At 40.8% G+C, this 14159-nt stretch overlaps 1 protein-coding gene across 3 annotated transcripts in view; it reads right to left on the reverse strand.

The window, feature by feature from the left end:
• The window catches only part of SNTG2 (syntrophin gamma 2), a 213079-nt gene that overhangs the window by 19487 nt on the left and 179433 nt on the right, over positions 1-14159 (reverse strand). For 2 of the 3 annotated variants that reach the window (XM_072333471.1, XM_072333470.1), the window contains exon 14: positions 13316-13525. In XM_072333471.1, coding sequence (XP_072189572.1) covers positions 13316-13525 — 210 coding nt within the window. Of the gene's footprint in view, positions 1-1435; positions 1568-13315; positions 13526-14159 lie in introns of those variants that run through there. The other variant, XM_072333472.1, reaches the window with a different exon arrangement.

Genomic DNA, 14159 nt, shown 5'->3' on the forward strand with positions numbered 1-14159 from the left:
TAGTATTTCTAAAGATAAGCAATTAAAGTGTAATTGTAATAACCCTCCTGTACATAATGGAAACAATCTAAAGCTTAATTGTGTAATTAAACTGACCGCTTCTGGTAACAAACTGGTAACTACCTTCTAATGACCCTATGAATCTAACTTAATCTAACTGCTATCTATTATTTCACCTCAATTTAAAAAACTCTATTCAGCTTGTTTGTTTCAGAAATGAGAATGAAGTATCTTCTGAAAAGAGTACATTATTAAAGCTACTCCTATATATGAAGTCCGTTTCATATATGCTTTGTTATCAGGAAAAAAAAATAAATAAGATAGCATTGCCAACTGTATTTAACTGTATAAATATTATTTGAATCTCCTGTTTTACTCATCTTCGTAGTTTACCATGAGGTGGTTTTGTAGACAAAAAATATCAATTATTACTTATTCAGGTTGCCTAACCTCTGTTACTACTTTTTTTTTTTTTTTTTTTTTTTTTCTCCTTAATTTAGGTGAACTTCTTCTCTTGTTTAATCTCAGATGATAATTCAGATCACCAATTCTCAAACAGTGTTTAATTCTAAAATATGCCCAAAAACAATCAGCATGTTTCTTTTGACTGTGGACTTGCTAAGATATTCAAAATCTTCTTTGCATCTTAGAAATTAGTTAGAAGAGCCAGGTTAGCTGCAATACAAAGATAAGAGGAAAGATACTACATCACTGCCAGTGGGGGGACAGACTTCACTCTGATTACAATGAATGTGGGTTGTAATAAGATTAATTCAAAGTGTCACTGGAGAATGACTAGAAAACACCTCCAGTGTATTGAGGCAGTGAGGAGTTCAGGGAACTCAACTTTTTTTTTTTTTTTATGCTGCCTGGTTCCAGTCACCACAAGTTTCATTTACTTCAGTTTTCTCCAAATTCAAAGGCTTCACTCATTGGATTTCTTCATTTCACATAATTACACAGATTCAGACAGATCTGTTTGGAAGCCTCCTTGCAGCTAAGGAAAGGATATTGTGTAAACAATTTCTTCAAAATAATTAGAATTTTTTTTTTGTTTGTTTATTTTGCTTTGCTTTAACAACCAATAACGTAGTTGTAGATTCATCATCTTTAAGAATATACAGTAAATGGAGGAAAATGTTAAAGCACGGAAGCAAAACACTCATGAACTAATGATAATGTAATACATGCCACTTTCATGCCTATCATCTTTCATAACTGCAGAACACTCATATTCACAGATGAAAATAGAGACTGGCATAACAGACCAATATTGAAGTGGAATTCATTGTTGCTTACAGAACAGAAAAATAATTGAGAAATTGCATCTGTTTTAAGCATTACTTCCATTTAGGAGTATATTACTGATGGAGTTTTAGTACTACAATATTTTTTGAAAGAAAATTGAAGGCTTCACGTAGGACACTTACAGAAACAAAACTCTGGGTTTTTATGTATAATTATTCCCAATAATCATTCTTGCATTTATCTAGGAGTAAACATAATCAGCAACCACTTCTGAGTCCCATGGAACCAGTCTAACACACATTCAGCAATAAGAATCTGACTATGAAGAAAACGCATGCCCAAAAAAGAAAGAAAATAATAGAAAAAAAAGAAAAAAAAAAGAAAAAAAAGAGAAAAAAAAGAAAAAAGAAAAAAAAGATGAAACATCCAGGGAAATAGATACATGTTACCTCAACTATTAACAGTGAAAACATGTCAGAGGTTTATGCTTACTATACAGTTTTTGGATTTCCAAACATTATTCACATTACATGTATTTCAGTGAAATATTACATCATTTACAAGAAAAATGTTCATTATTTTGTTATTTTTAACATATTTCTCTGACAGGAGGGATCTGTATCATTCCAGAAACATTAATGTTACAACCGTTATCCCTTATGTGTGGGAATACACTTATACTCCTGTCCTCAACTACTGCATACTGCATGCCTATCCTGACATGTCAAAGAATTAGTAAGAAATCTAGTAAAAACAATAGATGTTATTTTTGAAGACTACAAAAAAAAAAAAAAAAAAAAAAAAAAAAAAGGCTTAATCTGACAGTGTTCACCACTGTTGAGGATCATAGAATCATAGAAGAGCCTGGTAGAAGAGCCTGGGTTGGAAAGGTCCACAATGACCATCTAGTTTCAAACTCCTGCTACATGCAGGGCTGCAAACCACCAGACTGGGCTGCCCAAAGACACATTCAGCCTGGCCTTGAATGCCTCCAGGGATGGGGCATCCACAACCTGTTCCAGTACGTCACTACCCCATGAGTGAAGAACTTCCTCTTAATATCTAACCTAAACCTCCTCTCTTGTATTAGTTCAAAATGATTACTCCTTGTCCTATCACGATCCACTCTTGTAAACAGCTGTTTCCCCCCATTTATATGCTCCCTTTAAGTATTGGAAGGCCACAATGAGATCTCCCCGGAGTCTTCTCCAAGCTAAAGAAGCCCAGATCCCTCAACCTTTCTTCATAGGAGAATAGGATGTCAGATGAGACAAGAAGGCTTGCTTGCTGGAATTTGTGAGAGATGACATAATTTCTAGTTGTGATTGAGAAAACGTCACGATCTCCCTTTATCCACTGTGAAGTGATGCTGTGAGGGAAATTTCTTCCTGCTTTATTGTATTCTTCCTATCATTTAAAGCTGCTATTAAAAAAATGTTCGAAATATCATACCTTTGAATATATCTGTCATGGTTTTGAGCTGTCAATATTCTACATCATGACATCATGTGCGGTATGAACTGTTTTGGTGGTATAAGAAAGTGTAACAGAGGGTATGTGGAAGTGTAACAGAGGGTATGTGGAAGTGTAACAGAGGGTATGTGGAAGTGTAACAGAGGGTATGTGGAAGTGTAACAGAGGGTATGTGGAAGTGTAACAGAGGGTATGCGGAAGTGTAATAGAGGGTATGTGGAAGTGTAACAGAGGGTATGCGGAAGTGTGGAAGGTTCATGCTCCAGATCTGTGGAATGGCAGCATCCCGAGTACTCAGCCCTTGGAGGAAACTACATATCCCAGGGGACAACGCGGCCAGAGATGAATCACCAGAGGAGGAGGACACACATATAATCTCGCTCCCAGGCTGGAACGTCCCTCTTTTCGCCCTGTCTATTGCTTTGGAGCGCTCCATCCCTGCTGTCTCGCTCTATCAGCAACGTTCCAGCCTGTCGCCTAGAGATTGCAGTAGGCTCCCGGTTCTCCGGGACTCTTTTTCTCTCTTTCTTTTTCTCTGCCTTGTTTGATATAGTAGTTGTAGTTATATTGTATCATATTGTGTCTCGTATTTAGTAAAATAAGTTCTTTTCCTTAGATTGCTGCCGTTGTTTTTGTTCATTTCCCCTTCTAGGGGCAGCAGCCTCTATCACGGATAAATCTAGATAACCCGATTACATTATCTTGGTGGAGGATGCGGGCAATCTGATTCGATTAGATCTGCTGCTTTTTTAGCTTCCACAACAACTCTCTTTTTTGCTCTCTAAAAGCTTTGTTACAGGAGTGTTATTTTTTCATAGCTGCTCACTGAGAGCGTGACCTTGAAATTCCAGACGAACTGTCAACAGTCTGAGCTAGCTGCTCACTCTGAGCATTACTATCTTGCTTTTGTAAAGAAAACAAAGAGATTTCTTGCTCTCTCAGAGCACAGCTAGTTAGCTCTGACTTTCACAGGGCCTGCTAGCTACTATCAGCTATGAACCCACTCTTCATTCCAGTCGCTCTATTTAGGGGATTGAAAGCAATCATGATCCTCTCAACATATTGTCCATACGTGCTTTCTTTTTGCGGAATTCTGTATCTATATAACCTAATAAGAACAGTGATGGAGACACCTGCCTGGTACTTATATGCAGTGTGGTATAATTTAATTGTCGGCAAATACATTCCAGATGGAATAGCTAATTTAACAGACACCACGATGTTCAATCCAGTGTACAGGCTGTACTCTCAGATTGTCGTACGCTTTTCAACAGCCGAGGTAATATTAATTCTTGGTCTCATACTCATGTTCATGTTATCAATATCAGTGAATGTATATGTATTCCTATACATTCGTTCTATGCAGAAGTCTCCTCCAAAACCAGAGAATGCTGACTGGCAGGGAATATGGAAAGGTTTAGGAAAGATCTTAGAAGCGTGGGGACCCGCAGTGTCATGGGATTTCACTATTGAACACCTGAGGGACCCTGAGAAATTAAGTGAGTACTTGGGTCAGAAATCTAAGGAGGTAAACATTATTTGGGGTTTGGCTTACGCATACCGTGCTCTGTATAATACTATTCTGGAGAGAGAGAGTTTCCGATCTGAGATTCAGACCAACAAAGATAATATCCAGGTCGACTCTAATCAGTCACGGGAGGCATCAGTAGCAATATCAGTTGCCCCTGTGGAAGGCAAGAAATGGAGACGGGTGTCCACGCGTCTAGAACGAAGAGAAGGAGGAGCAGAAGAAGAGGAAGCAGAAGAAGGTACCTCGTCTGGATCGGCACCGAGAAAGGCAAAAAGAAAGACTAAGAGGCGTGAAGAAGAGGCTGATGAGGAGGAGGAAATTGTTTATCGTCGACCTCTAAAGCTGACTGAGATCCAAGGCTCAAGAAAGGAGTTCATACGGCGTCAAAACGAAGGTATCCTTGCCTGGTTGCTTCGCTGCTGGGACAACGGGGCCCACAGCCTGTCACTAGATGGTAATGAGGCACGCCAGCTAGGAAACATTTCCGGAGACACAGCTATCGACAGAGAGATTAGCAGATGTTCAGATGGAGATGCCACCCTCTGGGAGCGACTCTTAGCAGCTGTGAAAGTAAGGCACCCCTACAAGGCAGCTTTGAAGCTTAACGTTATTAAATGGGATACAATCCAAAGTGGTATCCAGTACCTGAGGGAAATGGCCATGGTGGAACTGTTGTACAACCCTGCGAATTTAAACGAACGTGATCCTGAGAATGTGAAGACCGATCCTGACATATGGCAGAAACTTACAAGTACAGCACCAGAGAAATACGCGTCATCACTGGCAACAACGTGTAAAGAATATGTGGACCACAACAGAAGGCCCGAAGTTAGTGAACTGATTAGGACACTTCAATACTTCGAACATCAGTTGTCCCCACTGTACACCGCCACTATTTCTGCCATCTCACAAGTAAAAGACCGGCTGGATGAAATGCATGAGAAACTATTTCCATTGACCAATCGTGACAAACCCATACAGGTATCAGCAGTGTCCAATGAAGATCAAAACGATCAAGGAAGTCTACTAAAGGAACTGATCAAACTAATTAAAGGTGATGAACACTACTCCTCACCTGTAAGATCAGAAGTCTCGGCAATTAGACGCACACGCTTCCCAGCTCGAGCAAGGAATAACAGTACAATTCCACCACGTGTTTCCATGTGGTGCTACCTACGTGACTGTGGAGAGGACATGAGGAAGTGGCATAACCAGCCTACTTCTGTACTGCGAGCACGGGTGAGAGAACTACAGAATAGACCAACCACCAGTAGAGCTGCTCCGGTTATCACAGGTAACCAATAGAGGGGCCCTACCCTCAGTCAGGGGAGGGACAGGGATAATAGAATTTATTGGACTGTGTGGATTCGATGGCCTGACACATCGGAACCACAGGAATATAAGGCACTGGTGGATACTGGCGCACAGTGCACTCTAATGCCCTCCAGTCATGAAGGGACAGAACCAATCCATATTTCTGGAGTGACTGGGGGCTCTCAAGAGTTGACTGTGTTAGAGGCCGAAATAAGTCTCACTGGTAAAGACTGGCAGAAACATCCTATTGTGACTGGTCCAGGGGCTCCATGTATACTGGGTATTGATTACCTCAAAAGGGGGCATTTCAAGGATCCTAAGGGCTATCGATGGGCCTTTGGAATAGCTGCTGTAGATACAGACAATATTAAGCAGCTGTCTGTTTTGCCTGGCCTGTCAGAGGACCCGTCTGTTGTGGGGCTGCTACGAGTGAAAGAACAGCAAGTACCAATTGCTATAAAGACAGTACATAGACGGCAGTACCGCACTAACAGGGATTCCTTGCTCCCCATTCACGATTTGATTCGTCAGCTGGAGAATCAGGGAGTGATCAGTAGAACTCATTCCCCTTTTAACAGCCCCATATGGCCAGTGCGTAAAGCCAGTGGAGAATGGAGGCTAACTGTAGACTACCGTGGCCTGAATGAGGTAACACCTCCACTGAGTGCTGCTGTGCCAGACATGTTGGAACTCCAATACGAGCTGGAGTCAAAAGCAGCCAAATGGTATGCCACCATTGACATTGCTAATGCCTTCTTCTCCATTCCTTTGGCTGCAGAATGTAGGCCACAGTTTGCCTTCACCTGGAGGGGTATTCAGTATACTTGGAACCGTTTGCCCCAGGGGTGGAAACACAGTCCAACCATTTGCCATGGACTGGTCCAAACTGTGCTGGAACAAGGTGGTGCTCCCGAACACCTGCAGTACATTGATGACATTATTGTGTGGGGCAATACAGCAGAGGAAGTTTTTACAAAAGGAAAGCAAATAATTCACATTCTTCTACAAGCCGGCTTTGCTATTAAGCGAAGCAAAGTAAAAGGGCCTGCCCAGGAAATTCAGTTCCTAGGTATCAAGTGGCAGGATGGACGTCGTCACATCCCAGCAGATGTGATCGACAAAATCACTGCCATGTCTCCACCAACTAACAAGAAAGAGACACAGTCTTTCCTGGGTGTGGTGGGCTTTTGGAGGATGCACGTTCCAAACTACAGCCTCATTGTAAGCCCCCTTTATCACGTAACGCGGAAAAAGAACAATTTCACATGGGGCCCTGAACAGCAGCAGGCTTTTGAGCAGATAAAACAAGAGATAGCCCGTGCCGTGGCCTTGGGGCCAGTACGGACGGGACAGGATGTAAAGAACATCCTCTACACTGCTGCTGGAGAGAAAGGTCCCACTTGGAGTTTGTGGCAAAGAGCCTCAGGAGAGACCCGAGGCCGACCCCTGGGATTTTGGAGTCGAGCGTATAAGGGGTCTGAAGAGTGCTACACTCCAACTGAGAAGGAGATCTTAGCCGCATATGAGGGGGTTCGGGCTGCTTCTGAAGTAGTTGGAACTGAAACGCAACTCCTCCTGGCACCTCGACTGCCAGTGCTGAACTGGATGTTCAAAGGGGAGGTTCCTTCCACCCATCATGCTACCGATGTCACCTGGAGCAAGTGGATTACCTTGATTACACATCGAGCAAGAATGGGGAACCTCAATCGTCCAGGAATTTTAGAGGTAATCATGGACTGGCCTGAAGGTAAAAGGTTTGGAACATCACCAGCAGAAGAGGTGTCACGCGCCAAAGAGGCCCCACCATACAATGAACTTCCGGAAAACGAAAAGAATTTTGCCCTGTTCACTGATGGATCGTGCCGCCTTGTTGGGAAACATCGCAGATGGAAGGCTGCTGTGTGGAGCCCTACACGACAAGTTGCAGAGGCCACAGAAGGAAGAGGAGAATCGAGCCAATTCGCAGAGGTAAAGGCTGTCCAGCTGGCCCTAGACATTGCTGAGCGGGAGAGATGGCCAGTGCTTTACCTCTATACTGACTCATGGATGGTGGCCAATGCCTTATGGGGATGGCTGCAGCAATGGGAACAAAACAACTGGCAGCGGAAGGGTAAACCTGTTTGGGCCGCTGAACTATGGAAGGACATCGCTGCCCGAACAAAGAATATGGCCCTAAAGGTGCGTCATGTAGATGCCCACGTGCCCAAGAGTCGAGCAACAGAGGAACAACAAAATAACCACCAAGTAGATCAAGCAGCCAGAATTGAGGTGGCTCAAATTGACTTGGACTGGCAGAATAAGGGCGAACTATTTCTAGCTCAATGGGCCCATGAGACCTCGGGCCATCAAGGAAGAGACGCAACATATAAGTGGGCCAGAGACCGAGGGGTGGACTTAACTATGGACACTATTGCGCAAATTATTCATGATTGTGAAACGTGTGCTATAATTAAACAAGCCAAGAGGATGAAACCTCTCTGGGAGGAAGGGCGATGGCAGAAGTATAAATATGGGGAGGCGTGGCAGGTTGATTATATCACCTTGCCACGATCTCGCAGTGGTAAATGCTATGTGCTTACCATGGTAGAGGCAACCACTGGGTGGCTTGAAACATATCCAGTACCCCATGCCACCGCTCGAAACACCATATTGGGTCTTGAGAAACAAGTCCTGTGGCGGCATGGCACCCCAGAAAGAATTGAATCTGATAATGGGACACATTTCAAAAATTCACTTATAAATACTTGGGCTAAAGAGCACGGCATTGAATGGATTTATCATATTCCCTACCATGCACCAGCCTCTGGTAAAATTGAACGATATAATGGGTTATTAAAAACGATGTTGAAAGCAATGGGTGGTGGAACATTTAAGCACTGGGAGAAGCACCTGGCAGAAGCCACTTGGTTGGTCAATACTAGAGGATCTGTCAATCGCGATGGTCCTAGCCGATCTAGTCCCCTACACACCATAGAAGGAGATAAAGTCCCTGTTGTGCATGTGAAGAGCATGTTGGGAAAAGCTGTTTGGGTCCTTCCAGCCTCTGGAAATGGCAAACCTGTCCGTGGAACTGTTTTTGCCCAGGGACCTGGGTGCACCTGGTGGGTGATGCAGAAGGATGGGGATATTCAGTGTGTACCACAGGGCAAATTGATGCTGGGGGAGTGCAGTCAGTAATTCCATGTATCTGTGTAACCATGATGTAATAATGTAGAATAAGGGGTGGAATGTCATGGTTTTGAGCTGTCAATATTCTACATCATGACATCATGTGCGGTATGAACTGTTTTGGTGGTATAAGAAAGTGTAACAGAGGGTATGTGGAAGTGTAACAGAGGGTATGTGGAAGTGTAACAGAGGGTATGTGGAAGTGTAACAGAGGGTATGTGGAAGTGTAACAGAGGGTATGTGGAAGTGTAACAGAGGGTATGCGGAAGTGTAATAGAGGGTATGTGGAAGTGTAACAGAGGGTATGCGGAAGTGTGGAAGGTTCATGCTCCAGATCTGTGGAATGGCAGCATCCCGAGTACTCAGCCCTTGGAGGAAACTACATATCCCAGGGGACAACGCGGCCAGAGATGAATCACCAGAGGAGGAGGACACACATATAATCTCGCTCCCAGGCTGGAACGTCCCTCTTTTCGCCCTGTCTATTGCTTTGGAGCGCTCCATCCCTGCTGTCTCGCTCTATCAGCAACGTTCCAGCCTGTCGCCTAGAGATTGCAGTAGGCTCCCGGTTCTCCGGGACTCTTTTTCTCTCTTTCTTTTTCTCTGCCTTGTTTGATATAGTAGTTGTAGTTATATTGTATCATATTGTGTCTCGTATTTAGTAAAATAAGTTCTTTTCCTTAGATTGCTGCCGTTGTTTTTGTTCATTTCCCCTTCTAGGGGCAGCAGCCTCTATCACGGATAAATCTAGATAACCCGATTACAATATCATAGAACATTAAGATTTCTTTTCATAAACTAAGGACAGGTTAACCTCAGAAATACCATTTTTAATGAAAGCATTGAAAGCAAAGAACACGTAGAGGATACAGTTAAAAACAGCCTTGCCAAAGACAAAATTCAAAAGACCATAAAAAGCCAATAGCATGAAACCACATTTAAATAAGAATGGCTAGAATGACATAGTGACATTCGACTGCCACCATGAATCTTGTCCAATCATTTATGAATAAAAATGAATTTCTTACTGCAATTATGGTCCTTATCCAAAAGAAAGAATTTTTATGGACAATCTAACCCACAGGTTACAACAATTAATTTCCTGAATACTGAAATGTCAGTTCTCTCCCTACAGCTGGGATTTATCTATGTAATGTTGATTTGCAGCTCACTCATGCTGCTCTTAACATCTGTCTGAAAACCAGGAAGTGCAGAATTTATGTTGTGAAGGAAGAAAAAGAATAATGGAGTCAGAAAGATTGTCCACTGCTGGAGAGTAACCACAGCACTTTATATTCTACTGGCAAGGAGGTTTTCAGCAAACATAAATATATACAACTGAGGAAGAAAATTAATATGAGAACACACACATGGAGACTTAAGCATTATAATCATGATTTTAAATGAGTGCCTCTAATGGAGGTTAAATAGGTTAAACCACGGCTGGAAGAAATATTAATGTATTTAGCAGCTATTGGTCTAGCAGTTTGTTGGATTAAAATGACAAAAGATCACTGCATAAGCAAATAAATATCTCTAAATGTTTAGATTGTTAGAATGTAATAGAATAAGTTTCGGAATTTAGCAATAAACTCTTCAGAAATTGAATCAGTGACAGAATGAGTTATTCTCCAAACTTAAAAACTTTATTTTAATGATATATTATCTGTTTTTATATGCATAAGTGGGGTAATTTATTTGTTGTTGAAAGAGATGTATCATAATTATTTAAATATTTCACGTAAGCAAATATTTTATGTGTAATCAGCATTATGATTCCCTCCTTGATGCCCAGGAGCTTTTCAGGAAGAATCGTTTCCTTTGAAAAGGAATTCCTTTTCCTGTGTTCCTTTTCAGAATAACAGAAGAGATGTCATCACCATAACAAAATCATTTTTAGACAAGTCCAAAGAGACAATTGGAAGTGTTCTAAGAGAGTGCTTGCAACTCCCTTTATGATCCCAGAGACTTGGAAATTTAGAAGACCTGATTCGACAGCTGTGCTAGGAGTCCTGTTCCTTGAATGCTGTGCTAATGCAATGCTAGGATACACTGCTCTTTCTTGTGCAAATGTCTTTAGGTTGTCTGGGTACCTACCAATCAGCATACATCATATCAAGCTTTTATTTGTGCTAAACAGTGTAAATATGTTTATGACCAGAGAAGGTCTAAACTCTTAATCCATATTTTCTCAAACCACTGATCTAGTTTGCTTGAATCCACGCATTTAGGAAGTAAATTATCTATGTAATAGCACAGAGGTGCTTTGGATTACAGCTTAACTCAAAATCAATAGATCTTCTCTGTTCTCATACCACAAAATATTTCCTTTAGAATGTTTATGCTCTGAAAGAAATGCCCCTTATTTTATTATGTTGGCCAACAATGTCAAATGTGGATGCTGGTGGCATGGCATTAGAAACTCAAGTTTCCCATCAATATTCTATTTCATTTTGCTGCCATGTGACAGATGGGAGCAAAGGGGCAGTCTGACACAAGCGTCTGACACTGAAGTGTGTATGAAGCAAAGCTGTGCAACTGAATTCCCCCAAGAGGGAAAAACAGCACACTCAAAAACTCTTACTGAATGTTTATGGAGGTCAAACAGTTGGTATGAGCACAGTGAGGTGGTGGGTGATGCTTTTAAGCAATGCAGACACCAACAGTAGGTCACCTCTAGTGATGTAGATTTTTACATGTGGCATGCAGGTTCTTGATAACTGCTAGTGAAAATGCATAGCTATTGGTGGTGACCATGTTAAAAAATTCTGAGTTCTGTAGCAGCGAATTTGCTCTATCAAATGCTCTTATCGCATCCTTTTTATGTGTTAGTTGGAGCAACCTATGCACTTTAAGGTGAGTGCAGTCATTCCTGGGCTGCAGTGACTATGCTGTGGTTGAGGCCATGATCTCGAGGCCTGTTAAAGAGTAGAATCAAAGCTCCTAAGGAAGGAGAATTTCCAGCTTAAGGACTTATTAATTAAGGAATTATTGGATGAGATTCACTGGAAAAATGTACTTAGGGACATAGGAATGGAGTAGCATTGACAGCTCTTTAAGGAAACTCTTCTGAGAGCACATGAAAACAGGCATATGAAAACAAGAAGCAGAAGAGGCAGGAAACCAGAATGGTTGAGCAAGGACCTGCTGGTTAAATTGAGGAATGAGAAGGAAATACAGAGGCAGAAGAAGCAGGGATATGTGGCCTGGGATGAATACATGGATGCCATCTGGACATGCAGAGATGGGATCAGGAAAGCCAAGGTATAGACGGAACTGCATGTGGTGAGTGATGTGAAAAACAAGAAGGGATTCTATAGGTATACTGATCAGAAGAGAGGCAAAGAAGGGTGTACCCCTTTGAGAAATGAGAAGGGAAAACTGGCTTCAATAGATATGGAAAAGTCTGGATTCTTGTCTCAGTCTTCATTGGTTATCATGCTCCCCACACCTCTCACATCTGAACCTCTAGGTGGGTTTCAGAGGAAGAAAAATCCCTCTTAAGAGCAGATAGAGACTGCCTCATGAGACTGAATGTGTACAAGCCTATTGGGGCTGGCTACATGTTAGGAGGTAATTCTTTACTCAGAAGGTGGTGAGGCACTGGTAAAGGTTGCCCAGAGAAGCTGTGGATGCCCTATCTCTGGAAGTGTTCAAGGCTAGGTTGGATGGGGTCCTGAGCAGCCTGATCCAGTGGGTGGCTACCCTGTCCATGACAAGGTGTTAGGATTTAGATGTTCTTTAAGGTCCTTTCTAACTTAAGCCATTCTGTGATTCTATGATGTGACTTTCTTATCTAGCTGATATAACCTCACTGATTCTAATGGAAGTGTAATCAACTCCATGTTAATAGACACACATTTATGCAGCTATACCAGCTACATTAATGTTAAATATCAAACTATCTAACAAGGAATGCACACTCAGGTCAAAAAAATAATTGGGTTTAGAGAATTTTACTAGGCAGTAAAAAGTGATAATCGACTGTGTTTTTGATGAATTTAAGAATTAATGTGACTAACTTTCCTCTTTTACTCTGATTCTTCAAATTTTTCCAGTATTACCAAAGTTAGCCCTAATTTTCAATTAACGCCATAAAAGCAAACAATTTATATATATATTTTTAAATAGAACCATAATATAAAGCAACAAAATTTAAACAAAACTTAAATTTTAACAAAATTTAAATTAGGTAAGTAGAAATAAGCTTTATGGAAGAAAATGTTTACAGTAGTCTAAAGAACCTCCCCCCAAAATATTTATTTCAGTAGTAAAATGTATTAATTTCCTTTTTTTTTTATAATCAAGGTAAACTCATATACTTGAAAATTCTAATTTCCAAACATTATATACTCACAGATTGTTATTACATGGACATGGATAGATAAATATTTCTCTGATGAAGCTTTCAGACCCTTCTATGCATTAAAATGTATTCAGATTCTCATTGATGGAGCTCATCAATTTCATGCAATTATTGAACAAATATATTATCTAAATATATTTTATACTAATTTTACTGGGGAAAAAAAAAAAAAAAAAAAAAAAAAGGCTCCAGGATTTAAATTTTTCATTACTTACCCCAGTTCTCTGAACTTCCATGAAAATTGCTCTTTGAAATGATTTCTCCCAAACTGCCAACTCGCTGCCCAGTTCTACATTGAAACAATGACTCTTGCCATGTCCAACCATAACACTGAAACAATAGGGCCTGTGGTCTTCAAAATCGAAGTCCTGATGAATACCAAAGTACAAGTTTGCTTGTAGCCAGCAATCATCAGCAAGCCAGAGCTGAAAGATATGTTTCAGTATGTGATTCTTCATCTAGCAAAACAGTTAAAGCAACATTGCCTTTTGTAAGTAGTGGGTACTTGGATATGTTAAGTTAATAATTATCTTGAAAAAACATTCTGACAATTAAGCAATATTTGCAAAATTCTCTCATTGGTTCTAATTCACTTAACCTTCCATTAGGTAATCAGAGCTACTTCACTAGTTCAAAATTACTGTCAAACATAACTAAGTGATACATACGCATTTTAAAAGGAGTTTGTACAATATACTGTTTACAGTGAGAAGGAATGGAATTTCTTAATTGTTTGAATATGCTTCAAGATCTGTCTATCTCTTACAGAGAAATATAACTACTGCATTCCAACTGGATTTCAATCTCCTAAACACCCAGGAATGAAGTACTCTTCTAAGCACACAAGGTATCATTTAGGAAACAGTGATATGAACTTTCAAATGTCTCCTGATAGCATCCAGTGCTGCTCTGCTACTACAAGTGGACTGAAATAGGATCCTTCCATCATCTTCAGGATGAAGATGATAAATTACATATCAGTCTTTCATCATAACAAAAATCCTTTTAAAAGAAAGTTTTATAATGGAAAACAAAATCTCATATGAAACTTCTCAGAAT

The sequence above is a fragment of the Excalfactoria chinensis genome, chromosome 3, assembly GCF_039878825.1.
Source record: "Excalfactoria chinensis isolate bCotChi1 chromosome 3, bCotChi1.hap2, whole genome shotgun sequence".
NCBI lineage: Eukaryota > Metazoa > Chordata > Aves > Galliformes > Phasianidae > Excalfactoria > Excalfactoria chinensis.